This window comes from Gymnoscopelus braueri, assembly GCF_963280865.1.
Source record: "Gymnoscopelus braueri genome assembly, chromosome: 10".
In the NCBI taxonomy this organism is placed as follows: Eukaryota; Metazoa; Chordata; class Actinopteri; order Myctophiformes; family Myctophidae; genus Gymnoscopelus; species Gymnoscopelus braueri.
The window spans coordinates 45,348,161-45,364,588 of record NC_137611.1 but is presented as its reverse complement, the minus strand read 5'-3'; the positions used below and the strand labels follow the sequence as shown (position 1 = coordinate 45,364,588).

The 16,428-nt window shown below is 41.9% G+C and overlaps 1 protein-coding gene across 3 annotated transcripts in view; it reads left to right on the top strand.

Annotated features, from left to right (window-relative positions):
* The window catches only part of LOC308093091 (nuclear receptor coactivator 2-like), a 208,974-nt gene that overhangs the window by 14,750 nt on the left and 177,796 nt on the right, over positions 1 to 16,428 (top strand). For all 3 annotated transcript variants that reach the window (XR_013933848.1, XM_080439302.1, XM_080439301.1), the window contains exons 2-6: positions 8,392 to 8,502; positions 9,254 to 9,426; positions 11,881 to 11,984; positions 12,565 to 12,742; positions 13,448 to 13,642. Coding sequence is in view for 2 of the 3 variants with exons in the window: in XM_080439302.1 (XP_080295428.1) it covers positions 8,411 to 8,502; positions 9,254 to 9,426; positions 11,881 to 11,984; positions 12,565 to 12,742; positions 13,448 to 13,642 (742 nt within the window). In the remaining variant the exon portion in view is untranslated. The remainder of the gene's footprint in view (positions 1 to 8,391; positions 8,503 to 9,253; positions 9,427 to 11,880; positions 11,985 to 12,564; positions 12,743 to 13,447; positions 13,643 to 16,428) is intronic.

Here is a 16,428-nt window from a genome sequence, read left to right as displayed (position 1 = left end):
TCACCAGGTTTAATGAAAGTAGATTAAATGATGCAGTTTGTAATATCTTCTTTACTCAATAAAAATGATTTGTCGAAAGTTGGATCTGTTTGTATATAATAGCAGCATTATGCCTATTATGCCTATAATAGCAGCATTATGCCTATCTAAATCCCGAAAATAACGAGAGAGTGAATGGCGCTTCCGGTTCGTTCTCCCCCGCGCATGCGCAGATTGGGCACTCTGCTCTGTGATGACGTCGCGCGGAAACCCATCTATTGTGGTGGACTGACAACACAAACTAGCAGGGACAGGCTGCTGCAGGGAAGTGTGCGTGCGTGCGTGCGTGTGTGCGTGCGTGCGTGCGTGCGTGTGTGTGTGTGCGTGCATGCGTTCGTGCGTAGGGATGTAGGCCATTGATCGTCATCATATTATTGATAATTCATGGTGTTTTACTTTGTGTAAAAGCAGATAGTGCGTATTGACAGTTGAAAGAGGAGTAGTCTTTCATGAGGTCACCCACAGGACATTTCAAATCAACACATGATGTCATCAGATGATGTTGCGATAGCATCACAACGCTTCAATCGTTTTCACCACGGACCAAAACATTATTATGCACGTTTATTTATGGCACATGATGTGTCACTGTGTGGTCACTCTTTGTATCAGTATGTTTGGTACGCTAAGAATGTCATCTCAGTCTGCTCACTGCAGACATCACACTAGTGTACTTACATTTTCCAAAATTGTTTCTAAAATGTTCAAAAAATGCCGTTGTGAGCTCTTAACCCATTCAATCCGGGAACGCATCTCTGTCATTTTAGATTTCTTTGGCTATTAAAAAAAAAAACAGTGCCGCGCTATGAGCTTGTAGATCTGCTATTTCTTTTTAAATGTGAACATTTTTGCAAATCTTTGAAAACATATTTTTTTAAACGAACATTTTTAACTCAAATCTTTGCTTCTGGGGGTCCCTGAAACTAAATATTTTACAAATGTTCGCTTTAAAAAAAACTATGTATTCAAGATTTGCACACAATTTCACGATTTTTTCAAAAATAGCAGATCTACAAGCTCATAGCGCGGCACTCTGTGCCGCGCTATGAGCTTGTAGATCTGCTATTTTTGAATAGCCAAAGAAATCTAAAAATGACAGTGGTTCATTTTAATTACGACTAAGTTAGTGGATCAGAGTTACATAGCTCTATATTCTCATTGTATAGTCAGCGTGTTTGTTCAGTAACAGAGTGTCCCTGTCTCTCCAGCTCTTTATGGTAAACCCAAAAATACATTTCCAGGTTGAGATACCAATTTCATCCAAACAGGAGAGAGACCTCATACAGGATACCAGGTTAAACAAGTGAAATAGGAAGCGATGACAAAAAAAAAACTTTAATACAACAATACAATTGAAGCTGACAAATGGGTTCTCTCTCCTGGTTGGTTGAAATGGGTATCCTGACCTATTAAATCTGAATATAAATGAACTAACTTTGAAACAAAAATAAACGTTTTATTTTATACAAAAATATATCACTTACGGCACCTAATTTTCAGCTTAGCATACCGTACTGTTATTATTATTAAATTATTACTGTGTCTAATGGGTGTGGGTACAATATATAATGTAACTACACTTAGAACACCTGTCAACCTACTTTACCTTTAGGACATGCAGATGGAAAGAAGAGACGGACATGATGTGAGCACACAGTTGTGACTCATCTCATAGTCATATCCACAGCTGCAGCGTGTAATGTGAGCTGCATGATCGTTAGTTCAATAACAGCATAACATGTCATTGCTGTCGGGCAAAACAACTCCATATTGCAACTTTTTTCTTTTTCTTTTTTCATAAATCCCTACTTCGTCATACTACAGTGCAGTGGTGGAAGAAGTACTCCGATATTTTACTTCAGTAAAAGTAGCAATCCCACGATATAAAAAATACTCTGTTACAAGTAAAAGGCCTGTGTTCAAAATGTTACTTGAGTAAAAGTACAAAAGTACTAAAATGTTTGAAAATAGCAGATCTACAAGCGTTGTTGTAGATCGGCTATTTTCAAATAGCCTATGTATAAAATAGGGCTAAAGTGGTTCATGTATGTTTTATAATATAATAATTTATATCTGCAAAGTAACTAGTAACTAAAGTTTTCAAATAATTGCAACGGAGTAAAAGTACAATATTTGCCTCTGAGATGTAGTGGAGTAGAAGTAAAAGTAAAAATAGCCGATCTACAAGCTCACAACGCATTGCGGTGCCTGTGTCTGTGGGTTTTATATAGAACCAATGAAAAAGCCTGTGACTTCATAATAACTACATTTGGCTCCATTGGAACACATTGAAAAGTCACGGATTTGGTGATACAAGGTTTCCACCCGACAGCATTGATGTATGATATGAGCTGTACCATTAGATCAATAAGCTCGTAACATGTCTGATGCTATAGCTGCCCTTTTAAAGGACCCACTGCAATTAGGTGCAGGTGGTGCTAATTGTAATCACAATCAGGTGTGCAGTGTAAGTACTCAGACTGGCTCCTCCCACCTGGGACTGAGCAGGAGGGGATTCTCTGCAGGCCCTGTTACAATTATTACATAATCACCTAATTGCAATTATTTGAGTTAATTGCAATTATTTTTAACAGAATCGTCATAATATTAAAAAAAAATCATATATTTTTTTATAACATTGATATTTGTTGTGGAAATAGCGATGCAACACGTTTTAAGCTCGTAGATTGGCCATTTCCGCTATTCGTGTTTTTTTGCAAGTATGAAGTTATTAAACATGTTATTTGTCATATCTGCCCCGTGCATCTTTAGTTTACAAAAGCCTAAAAGCCAAGAAATGTAATTCTCATTCATAATGTTCCAACGTTCAACGGCATAAATACAATTAAGTCGTTAATGACAATTCATCGTCAAGTAAAGTTTCATAATGGTGACAGCCCATAGCTGTATCATCATTAGTTCAATAACCTCATGATGTGCACTTGGACGCCACAATATTTACTTCGCTAGCGCGTCACGCTGCGGGTCGCTGTGACCCATAATGACCAATAATGCCGTCTGCTGTGCCATGTGACACTGGCCCTCTGTCTGGCTCTGAAACCACAACAACAATGTCACGGCCACTGGTGTAAAGTAACTCAGTGCATTTACTCAAGTACTGTACTTATAGTACCATTTTGAGATATTTTAACTTTGCTGGAGCGTTTCCAATTGTCAGTACTTTTACTTCTACTCCACTACATCTCAGAGGCAAATATTGTACTTTTACTCCACTATAATTATTTGAAAACTTTAGTTACTAGTTACTTTGTAGATTTTGATTATTATTACAAAACATACAGTAACGACTTCAGCCCCATATACATTTCGGCCATTTCAAAATAGCTGATTTACAAGTTGTGAGCTTTTAGATCTGCTATTTTCAAATAGCCTAGGTATAAAATAGGACCAAAGGGGGTTAATGTATGTTTTAGTGAGTAAATGTACTTAGTTAATTTACACCACTGGAAATTGATATTCCAAAATAGTCTCGTCGTGGACTTACATGCAGCGGGAAATAGCTCTCAAAGTCACTCCTTTACCACATAAACGCACACAAACAAGCAAAGAAGATTCTCACAATATGTAAAATTTCTAAATCCGACATGGCATTTTCTTTTGAATAAAACATGTAAACTCCCTGTTGATTCTAGTATTTGAAGATCCAGAGATCCAGTCCGGCTCTCCTTCCTTAGTCCTATTCAACAATTAAAATCAATAAGAGGTTGACATTGTTTTTGTTTACAAAGAATGCCATGTCAGGTTTTGAAATGTTCCATATTGGTAGAATCTGCATTGTTTGCATTAATTTACTCGACTTTGAGTACAGACTCAGAGTACAGAAAAGCGCTGTATGAATTGTATGTATTGTTACTATTATTTATTATTAATTGTGCAAACTAAGAGAGTGACACTGTACAATATTAAGTCAATGAGGACTATTTTGGATGAGTCATTTCAAATAAACAGTTGAACATATCTCACATTTTAATGACAATTAATATTTGGAGATACATCAGGACCAAAACGATTACTTTTCAGGATTCAAATTCAAAAATAGCAAAAGTAGCAGATCTACAAGCTGGCAAATCTCCTACTTTTGATGCTTTTGTGTGACGCTGTAGTGTGATCAAGTTCATGGAGATAGGGGGTTTCTGCCTGACAACAACAATATGTCATTGGTCTGTTCTATTCTCTCTTCCATATTTCTACTTCACTCTGTCCTTTACAAGTCTCTCTCTCTCTCTCTCTCTCTCTCTCTCTCTCATCTCTCTCTCTCTCTCTCTCTCTCTCTCTCTCTCTCTCTCCCCACCCTCTCTCTCTCCTCCTGCTGCTGCTCCTGTGTTCCTCTCCTCTCTTCTCTTCTCTCCATCTGTTCTCTTCATGCATGTACACCACACTCACCTCTCCTTCTACTCCTCCCTCTATTCTCTCTCTCCTTTCTTTCCCTCCTATCATTCTTAGTACTCTCCTCTCTTCCTCCGCCATCCTCTCTTTACTCCCTCACCCCCCTCTCTCTCTCTTATGCTCTATACTCTTTATCCTCTTTCCCTTTCAGTTGCTCCACCCTTCCTCCAAACCCCCCCTCCATCCCTCCATCGCTCTCTCTCTCTCTCTCTCTCTCTCTCTCTCTCTCTCTCTCTCTCTCTCTCTCTCTCTCTCTCTCTCTCAGTAGCAGTGTGTTATGTAACAGTCATGTGATGTGTTGGGCCGGCTGCAGGCTCTTAAAGGCCTACTGTCCAGTAGTCTGTGAGACAGACAGACAGACAGACAGACAGACAGACAGACAGACAGACAGACAGACAGACAGACAGACAGACAGACAGACAGACAGACAGACAGACAGACAGACAGTTAGTTCCTGGTCTACAGAGAGGTCTATATGCTCAAGTGTGAAGTTGAATCAAAGATTGTTAATTTATGAAGATACACCCAATCCAATTGGAGCCACTAGAGGCTAAATAGTACACAGATCCTACTAATGGTCTCCTGAGTAGGCGTGGTTTTGCTTCTCCCCCGACCATCCCACCACCCTCCCCCTCCCCTCTCCCCTGGCTGACAACGTCATGGATAAGCATTGTATTGGTTGTGCGTCGCACATATGTCTTCATATAGAAAAGCGTTTAATTTGGTGTTGTGAATGACCTGATTAATTTGTGTCATGATTCCCAAATCATACTCCATCAACCAAGACAGTTAACAATGGAAAAATATGTTATTGAGCATTGGAACACACTTTTTGTTTAATTTTCAATACGTCCATGATTTCACGTATATTCATATATAGAATTTCAGTTTATCAGTTTTTAGAATATCTTATGGGGAAAGATTCCTCTATGTCTCGTCCGTCAGACTGCCGATGGACTCTTCAGATATCTTCCCAAATCTCGCGAGAGTGTGTTGCTGCAGGACAGAGAAAGGTTGATAATAAAGTACATTTTCTCCTGATGTGTCTCTCTGAAAAAAGCCATTTCAGTATGAACATCTCGGGAATATTGTGTGGTTTGTGAATATTTAGTTCAGTGACCATAGAGCTAAAGAATGGTTAAGAAGCTGTGTTCACGTTGGAATCAATAGACTCCAACCTGCTTCCTGTCTCCTAAAAAGGCGTCCGCCTACGTCACGCAGATACGGGAAGTAAACCGGAGATGGCATGTCTAGTTGCTACAGTATTTCCGTCTTGGGTTGAATGTATGCTCCATAGTGTGAGGGTGTGTCATACACAGGAAATGTATCAGCTTCAATTTGATAGTGTTCCAGTTCCAATTTTGTCTACTCACCTCTTGTCTTTTTTTACTTATATGTTTTGTTGTATCGTTTTGTATTGATAGCTATTACTGCCAAATGTAACAGCCTGCTCTGGGAATGCAGATGAAAATGTGCTCTTAGCATGACATGAATGTGAAAACTGAAATGTCGATTGATGTGCATTATTGTCCCTAGTAAATACATTTAAAACAAAACAAAGGAAAAGCGGTTTCTCCTGAATGGATGAAATTGGTATCCCGACCTGAAAAAGCATTTTGTGTTTCTTAAAGAGCTTGAGAGACAGGGAGACCCCTGTTACTGAACAAACACTCTACCACCTGTAACTGTAACTGTCTGATCGACCAGATGAGGTTGTGTCAAATATCGTCTGTCGGGTGGAAACCTCAAATGTCCAGAACTGTTACTTTTCAGGATTCGAATTTGTGTGACGCTTAAGTACATTTACTCAAGTACTGTACTTAAGTACAATTTTGAGGTAATTTTACTTTACTGGAGTATTTCCAATTTTCAATACTTTTACCCCTACTCCACTACATCTCAGAGGCAAATATTGTACTTTTTACTCCACTACAATTATTTGAACTTTAGTTACTATTTACTTAGTAGATTATTATTACAAAACATACATTAACCACTTCAGCCCTATATACATTTCGGCCATTTGACAATAGCCGATCTACAAGCTCACAATGCGTATGCGCATTGTGAGCTTGTAGATCTGCTATTTTCAAAAGATTTGTATACATTTTATACATTTGAAAACTTTTATACATTCTGCATAATGAGTACTTTCTACTTTTGGTACTTTAAGTACCTTTTGATACCAATACGTTTATACTTTTACTCAAGTAAATGTTTTATTCCAGACAGCTCAAAACGGGTCGCTTCGCAATGCATTTCAAGCTTGTAGATCTGCTTCTTTTGATGCTTTTGTGTGACGCTGTAGTATGATCAAGTAGGGCGTTGATTTACGAAAACAAAGTTACAATATGGAGATAAGATGCTTCTGCCCGACAGCAACAATATGAAAGAAAGCCTGTTGTCACACTTCTCTATGAAGCGTGTTGTGGTTGTGGTTGTGCCTCTGGGCCAGCAGCTCTCCTACACACACACACACACCCCCCGGTGTGATGAGTCACATAAACCACCATTTACTCATGTATTATAGTCAAATGACGACCTGTGTGTGTGTGTGTGTGTGTGTGTGTGTGTGTGTGTGTGTGTGTGTGTGTGTGTGTGTGTGCGTGTGTGTGTGCGTGTGCGTGTGTGCGTGCGTGTGTGTACTTGTAATACTATGCTTAATGTCCCCACACGTATAGTAGAATTTGCTGTCGCATCGGGGCCTGTGGGGCGGGGCCCCGCTCGTCCTACCCGTGGCGTGTCTCTCTCGCTCACGATCTCTCTCTCCCCCACAATTACACACGCTGTTAAATTACACCTATTTCCTGTTAATGATAACCTGTGTAAAATGTGGCACTTTGGGAGGTAAAGGGGAGACACTTAGAGTGCGGTCATAGCACGGCACCGAGTGCCGTGCTATGAGCTTGTAGATCTGCTATTTTTGAAAAATCGTGAACATTTGTGCAAATCTTTGAATGTATATAAAGCTATAAAGCTTAACTCAAATCTTCGCTTCTGGGGGGTCTCTGGAACAATTTTTTTTTAGATGGGGGTCCGTGGCCAAATACATCTTTTTGGGGGGGTCCTTGACATGAAAAAAGTTTGAGAACCACTGATATAGCAGCATACTTTTTTTTTGTTACAACTGTTCGTGATTTGCACACATGTTCTAAATATAGCAGATCCACAAGCTATACCATACTATCATACCACACCACCACCTTCATCCAAAAGACCATTATTCACACAGGGAACGGTCTCTGCTTCATGTCCTCATGTCACCTACAGTATATACTGAACCTAGAAGCTGCACTGAACATCTTGACAGTTCCTCCTGAAGCCATGATGTCTGCATTTGCATTGTGCAAATACACACACCAACATGCTAATAATAATAACACATCCTGTCTGTCTGTCTGTCTGTCTGTCTGTCTGTCTGTCTGTCTGTCTGTCTGTCTGTCTGTCTGTCTGTCTGTCTGTCTGTCTGTCTGTCTTGCTGTTTGTTTTGCTCTTTCCCTGCCCCCCACACACATTTTCTCCCCCCTCTCTCTCTCTCTCTCTCTCCCTCTCCCTCTCCCTCTCCCTTTCTCTCCGTCTCTCTCCCTCTCTCTCTCTCTCTCTCTCTCCATTTCTCTCTCTCTCTCTCTCTCTCTCTCTCTCTCTCTCTCTCTCTCTCTCTCTCTCTCTCTCTCTCTCTCTCTCTCTCTCTCTCTCTCTTTCTGCCCCCAACTCTGTATTTTCTGTATGTCTCTCTCCCCTGATCTTTGCTGCATCATTTGTTCCCCCCCTCCCTCCCCCTCTCTCTCTTCCCCACCTCTCTCCAACGCTTCTGTCTGTCTGTGTGTGTGTGTGTGTGTGTGTGTGTGTGTGTGTGTGTGTGTGTGTGTGTGTGTGTGTGTGTGTGTGTGTGTGTGTGTGTGTGTGTGTGTGTGTGTGTGTGTGTGTGTGTGTGTGTGTGTGTAGGTGCTGATGTCAGCAGAAGATGAGTAGCGGAGGTGAGAACACCCCTGAGAGCCCCAGAGGGGCGGAGTCTCTGAAGAGGAAGGACTGCCAGTCAGACCTCCTGGGGCCCAGGTGAGGAGATGCAACACACACGCACACGCACACGCACACGCACACGCACACGCACACGCACACGCACACGCACACGCACACGCACACGCGCATGCAAATCCTGTTTTACTGTCATTGTCACATGACTCACCACACTATTTTGTGCCTAAGTTGTGTGTTTGTGTGGAACAAACCGTGACATTTTTTTAAATGAACTGTACTGAGTTAACGGCCTGTTATAGTGCCACCATGATATCCAATGTGATTTGACCCAAGTTCAAGTGTATTAGGTCCCAAACTGGGCAATTTATGTTACAGCAGATAATAATGAAAAACTCCAAAACACAGTAAACATACAAACACAAGACATAATTTGTACCTACCGTCCGTCCAGTGGTGTCCGAGATTAGCTGCTCATGGACAGACAGACAGACAGACACGCGGACAGGGGCGAAATCAGAATCTTCGACCCCCGGTTGTTCCGGCCCGGTCGGAAATAGCAAACTCTCTCAACGTGGGGTCTGGGGACCGCCAGGGTTCCAAGATGACACGTACAATTTGGTCCATTTGGTTCCATGTGTACACTCTCAGAGTTAAATTAACACTGAAGATTTTACAGTGCAGATTGGGTTCCCAGAAATAAGAAAATGTGTATCTAATGCATATCAAACTTGGTGGGTCCTTGAAATTCGAAAAACTTCACTGTCCTCTATCTCTCTCACATCTGGTTTCTCCTCCCTGTATATCTCTCCCCCCCACCCCCCCCCCCCAGCCCTAAGAGGAGCGCAGAGAGGAGGAACCGGGAGCAGGAGAACCGGTACATCGAGGAGCTGGCCGAGCTGATCTCAGCCAACCTCAACGACATCGACAACCTCAACGTGAAGCCGGACAAATGTGCCATCCTCAAGGAGACCGTCAAGCAGATCCGACAGATCAAGGAGCAGGGTGAGTCTGCCGTCACCTTCATTGATTGATTGATTGATTGATTGATTGATTGATTGATTGATTGATTGATTGATTGATTGATTGATTGATTGATTGATTGCCTTTATTTAACCAGGAGTAAAAATCCCATTGAGATTTAACCAATTAACACACTGATAGCCAAGATATTAAACATAGTTTTCTATATCCTTGCCCGCGTAATTACCTCAATCCGATGATATTTGAAACGCAGTGGAAGCGACATTGTGTCCCATAAAAACTAAAAAATAGTCCCCGTGGGTTAGCGGAGGGATCTCTGTATCCATAGGAACAACAATATTCCAACCGCGATCTGCCATTTTGGGCTACGGCCCGCTGAAAACGGGTGGTTTTCGATGCAAAAAAAGGAAACTGAGTTACAGCTGTTTTTCTGAAAATCCCATCGTTGGGATGAATGGATGTGACGTTTTTTGCGATGATGTCACATCCACATACTACTTCTCTGAGTGACGATCGATCATTCCAAAGCTGTGTTAGGGTGCCCCTTAAAAAAAAAATGTTGGAAAGAACGCATCAACTCGATCTTGGCCATCAATGTGTTAAGACCGGGAACGCATCTGTGTCATTTTAGATTTCTTTGGCTATTAAAAAATAGCAGATCTACAAGTACCACGCTACGTGCTTGTAGATCTGCTATTTTTGAGAAATCGTGAACAATGTGTGCAAATCTATATATATACTGTAATTATTTTTAAATCGAACATTTGTAACTCAAATCTTTGCTTCTGGCGGGTCCCTGGAACAATATATTTTGAGATGGGGGTCCGTGGCCAAATACATATCATTTTGGGGATCCTTGACATGAAAAGGTTTGAGAACCACGGATATTATAGCAGCACAAGTGTTTCAGAAAACTGTTAGGATTTAGAAGACATTTTTAGATTTCCCGGATTGAATGGGTTAAAAATCTCTTTTCCGAGGTAGCCCATAAAATGTAACAGTTAATCTAACTAATAATGATAATAATTGTTATTATTAGCCAATCTACAAGCTCACAATGCGTCACAATGTGTCGCGACGTCGTACACCAGTATTTTCACCCACACGTTTAATAGGGACACAAGGGTTCAGCTGGTTAATGGGTTTGTCCTGTAGTGTTTTGCTTATTAAAGGCACACATTGTGTAGTTGTTTATGGTTGTGATGTGGTGCTGATGTAAAAGTCATCAATGCTGCTCTACTGTATGATGATGAGGATGATGATGGTGATGATGGGAGGAAAATTATGAAGATGATGATAATATATAAGCTGATAGTTATGTAACACTGAGCATGTAGTGTGATGTAAGTGTGCAGAGTAGTCAGACTGGCACGAGAGCTTTGTCTGTCTGTCTGTCTCTGTCTGTCTGTCTGTCTGTCTGTCTGTCTGTCTGTCTGTCTGTCTGTCTGTCTGTCTGTCTGTCTGTCTGTCTGTCTGTCTGTCTGTCTGTCTGTCTGTCTGTCTGTCTGTCTGTCTGTCTGTCTGTCTCTCCATACTGCCTTCCCTCTCTCTTCAGCCCCTTTTCTTCTTTCATTCGGTCCATCTGTACAACCAAACTCAATTATATATGAAATATATTATGTCTCACTGACCTGGCTCCTCTCTCCCCTCCCTTACTGTATATGTTCCTTATATGCGCACCCTCTCTCTCTCTCTCTCTCTCTCCCTCTCTCTCTCTCTCTCTCTCTCTCTCTCTCTCTCTCTCTCTCTCTCTCTCTCTCTCTCTCCCCTCCCTTTTGTTTTTGGCGGAGAAGTAGACAGTATTTTATAGTTAAAGTAGAACAGTATACTGACACATGGCACGCACACACACACATGGTACACACATGGCGCGTGCGCACACACACACACACACACACACACACACACACACACACACACACACACACACACACACACAGACACACACACAGAGAGAGAGAGAGAGCACACATGGTACCCACACACTATGTGTCGTATGACAACGTATACAGGGCTTAAGTAGTTAATGCAATCAACCACATTAACATGGTAAATGTGATCAAGTTGTATTACATATTTTATAGTTCTAGAACTGGAGGTTCAAATGAGCACCTCAGCAGAACAAGTGTTGAACTACAACAGAACATGCATAATATTAACATAACCGTCGCTGTCCAAAACAAAACAAATAGCCGATCTACAAGCTCACAACATGTCGCATCGTGATACACGACAACATTGTTGAATATTGTGATGACGACATGACTTGCGATAAGTAAACAAATACTGAAATATGCAGTTTTATTTAGTTAAATGTAATAAAATAAAGTATTTTTCACGATATACAGTATATTGCATGTTGATATTGCGATGACGATAAATGTTATGTTGTGCAGCCCTCTACAGTACAGCTTGATTCAGTGACAGAAGAATCTCCTAACATCACGTCTTTGTGTGGTTATTATGTCTCCTCAGAGAAGATCCCAGCGTCCAGCACTGAGGACGTCCAGAAGGCAGATGTCTCGTCCACGGGACAGAGTGTCATCGATAAAGACTCCCTGGGTCCCATGATGTTGGAGGTAGGTACCACAAGCAGGGTTCCATTTCGTCACTGTCGGGCAGACACCTCACATCTCCATATTATTTTGTGTTTTTTCGTAAATTAACGCCCTACTGTACTTGATCATACTACAGCGTCACACAAAAGCAGTTTTGAGCTTGTATATGAGCTTTTGTTTGAATTTGAATCCTGCAAAGTAACAGTTTTGGACATGAGGTACATCCACCTGAGGTTCCACGTTGTAAACAGAAACCAACTCAACGTAGTCGTGTTGAAATGCGAACCAGTTCACATTTGAGTGAACCAACAGTGAGAAGTGGATCGTTTTATTTCAGTCAACACTAGTACAATTAGTAAAACAAACGTCGTGAAATATAGTTTGAGTTCACTTGACAGTCAGTTTTCAGAACTCAGCTCTTCTCTTGACTTGGGTCCTGGTGGTGTTGACGAATGGGCATCCCAAGTATTAGCTAAGTTAGTATTGCCAAGTTATTATTCTATCACAGTGCTTCTCAACCTTATCTTGATCAGGGCCTACTTGACAGTAAGAAAGAAAGAAACCATCTGCAGCGTTTTCCCTCCCGTCTCGTCCTATACAGGCGCTGGACGGCTTCTTCTTCGTGGTGAACGCGGAGGGCAACATGGTGTTCGTGTCGGAGAACGTGTCGCGCTACCTGCGCTACCAGCAGGAGGCGCTGATGGACAGCAGCGTGTACAACGTGCTGCACGTCGGGGACCACGCGCACTTCATCAAGAACCTGCTGCCCAGGAACCACGGTGAGCGCTCCCCGAACCCCCCCGATCCGACGTCAACGCTGACTACAATGCTAAATAGGACCGCTACGCCGGCAGTCTGGGGGCCCAGACTGCCGGCGTAGCGGTCCTATTTAGCAGTGGTTCTCAAACTTCTTCATGTCAAGGACCCCCCAAATTGACAGTTATTAGCCCGCGGACCCCCATTTGAAAATATATGCCAGGGACCCCCATAAGAGAAGATTTTTACGTCTCTGGCAGTGATTCTCAACCATTTCAAGGACCCCCAGTTTGACATGCATTATTAGGCTACGGACCCCCATTTAATGACATTTCTATCTCTGGGACCCCAATTTATATTGTAAAATCAATGTTAACTTAACTCAGAGAGTACAGACCCATAAGGGTCCATTTAGTTCCTAATCTATCATTTAGCTGGGGACTCCCTGGAACTCCCTCAAGGACCCCTGGGGGTCCCGGACCTCACTTTGAGAACCAGTGCTATATAGAGACTGGAACTACACCTCCCGAAAGCCGAGAACGGAAGCTGTCATCTGTTCGTCATTTACGTTCACGGAAATACATTTCCCGCGACCAAATACATATTAATGTGACATGAAAAGGATTGAGAACCACTGGCCTAATGTTCTCTCTCTCTCTCTCTCTCTCTCTCTCTCTCTCTCTCTCTCTCTCTGTCTGTCTGTCTGTCTCTCTCTCCTCTCCGTGCAGTGAATCGCCGTGGCAACGATGCAGCCAATAGGAACAGCCACACCTTCACGTGTCGCATGCTGGTGAACCCCCAGGCGGACGGCGGCGGCGCGCCGCTGCCCTCTGACCAGCAGGGGGCAGTGCTCCAGCACACCTATGAGACCATGCAGTGTTTCGCCGTGTCTGAACCCAAGTCCATCAGAGAGGATGGGGAAGGTATAAACACACTTTATCCAGAGTGACTTACAGTAAGCAAGGTAAACACATACAATAGATGAAATGCATAGAGACAGTGTAGTACCTCGGTAATCTAGGATCATAGATAAACCAAGCATCTAGCATCAGTCTAAACAGTATAATATAAAAATATATATATATTCTGTACATTGAAACTATACAAACTGTAGGATGGAGTCTTCAGATTACGGCGGACAATTGGGAGTGAGTCTGCAGTTCCATAGCATATGGAAACAAATCCACACTCTGTGAAATGCTTTACACAGCACTGTTAGCTTAGTTGTTGTAGTCAAAAAGAGCCTCCTTCCATCCCCCACTCCTGTCATCTTTCCATCTCTCTCTCTCTCTCTCTCTCTCTCTCTCTCTCTCTCTCTCTCTCTCTCTCTCTCTCTCTCTCTCTCTCTCGTGTCCTGTCCTCCTTTCGTCTCCATGCTCCTCTTTTCTATTTATCCCCTACTTTTTTTTACGTCCACAGAGATGGATTAATTAGTCTGTCACGCACGCATGCACGCACGCACACACACAAGCACACGCGTGCGCACACGCACACGCACACGCACACACACACAAATCTGTCTCTGCGGTACTAAGTACAAAAATGGCGTCTGGTTTAATTTTAGTCTGCTTTAATGTGTCCCCTGACAGAATATAGACAGTGTGTCTGCTAGGAGGCTGTAGGCTATGGTATAGGTAGGAATAATACTATGGTCTCTGTCGGGTGGAAAACCTCATACGTCCAAAGCTGTTGCTTTTCAGGATTCAAATTTTAAAACATTTCAAAAACAGCAGATCTACAAGCTGGCAGATCTGCTATTTTTGATGTTTTGGTGTGACGCTGTAGTATGATCAAGTAGGGCGTTAAAGGAATAGTTCACCCAAAACATTACTTCTATCAATTCCACACCCCATGAAGCCTTGAATTTATGGAGATTTTTTTGTTTTTCATTCCTGAGCTAATAATTTGATGACCGGGTGTATAGGAGACTCAAAGAGTCTCCTTTCAGTCTCCTACCAGATACATTAGCATCTCTCCGCCTGTAATCAAAATATTGGCTTAGGAATGCGACAAAAAACTAAAAATCTCCATGAATTCAATGCTTCATGGGGAGAGATATTGATAGAAAATAAGTAATGTTTTGGGTGAACTATTCCTTTAATTTACGAAAAAACACAAAAAGTTAAAATATGGAGTTAAGAGGTTTCTGCTCCGAAACAATATAATACTTTATTAACTAACAGGTGTGTTAACAGTACAGGTAGTAAAGGTTATGCTAAAAGGATGCCCCAAGTGGGCTTGTTTCCATTGTGGTCCATACTCAATTCATCAGTAATACATACAACAATACAATACATATTGGTGTACACATTTTTCTAGGCTTCTCAGGCAGGTCTGTCAGACTCCTTGAGTGACAGGCAGGGCTTCAAGCTCACAGTGAGCTTGTAGATCAGACAAAGGTGTATACTATGTACAGAGAAAGGAGGGGTTGGGGGCAGAGGATTCCACTACCAAGGTGTTGGAGGAGTTAAACTATATGCTCACCTGTATTTTGAGGTCAGCCATTTTGTTTTAGAGTTAGTTTAGAGGTTGGCTAGTTAGTCGAGATCTTTAACCCATTAAGACCGGGAACGCGTCTGTGTCATTTTTAGATGTCTTTGGCTATTCAAAAATAGCAGATATCCAAGCTTGGAGGTGCCACGCTATGAGCTTGTAGATCTGCTATTTTTGAAAAATATTGAAATGTTTTGAATATATATATTTTTAAAGCAAACATTTGCTTCTGGGGGTCCCTGGAACAAAATATGTTGAGATGGGGGTCCGCTGCCAAATGCATATCATTTCATTTTGGGGGTCCTTGACATGGAAAAAAGTTTGAGAACCACTGATGTAGCAACATTCAACAAACTGTTAGGATTTAGAAGAAATTTTTGTAGAATCGGCCTACGGCCTTATACTGTAGGTCCTAATGGGTTTTGGCAGGTCATTCCACATTATGGTGGCAGCATAGTACAATGCATTTTCCCCCGCGTTTGAGCCGAATTTTGGGTGGAACGAGGTCAGATGAGCTCCTTCTGGTGTTATGCCCATGGGCATCACTCACTCTAGAGCAGTGTTTATCAACCTTTTTTGTGCCAAGGCACACCTGGCATAGCCAAAAAATCCCAGGGCACACCTAGATATACGGTATATATATATATATATAATTATATATATATATACGGTATATCTATATACACACACTAGGGGTGTGCCGATACACTAATTTCACGAAACGATACGATACGATATTGGGCACACAACTTCGATACGATTTCGATACGATACGATACGCACTTTTTTATCATGAAAATATATGGGGAGAAAAAAAGCAAATGCAAACAAATATTTCTGTTTTTGCATTATTCAGACTTGCAAACTTGTAGCTTTTCAGCTTCCACTAGCCGTTTTGAATCCAAATAGGGCAATAGTGTGACACCTGACCCGAAAAAAAACAGCATGTTGTCACCCTTTTCACCTCGGGGCTGTTTGCATGCCTGATTATTATTATTATTATTATTATTATTTTTTTTAAATGATATTTTTTCAAACCTTCAAACGGCGCGGCACACCTCAGCAGTAGCCCCGGCCCAAAATTGGGACGTTTGCCAGGGTTGATAAACACTGCGAAGTAGTTTGACAGGTATGTGGGCGCTGGTCCTCTGGCTACCTCAAAGCAGTGGTTCTCAATGTGGGGTCCGGGGACCCCCAGGGGTCCTTGAGGGGGTGA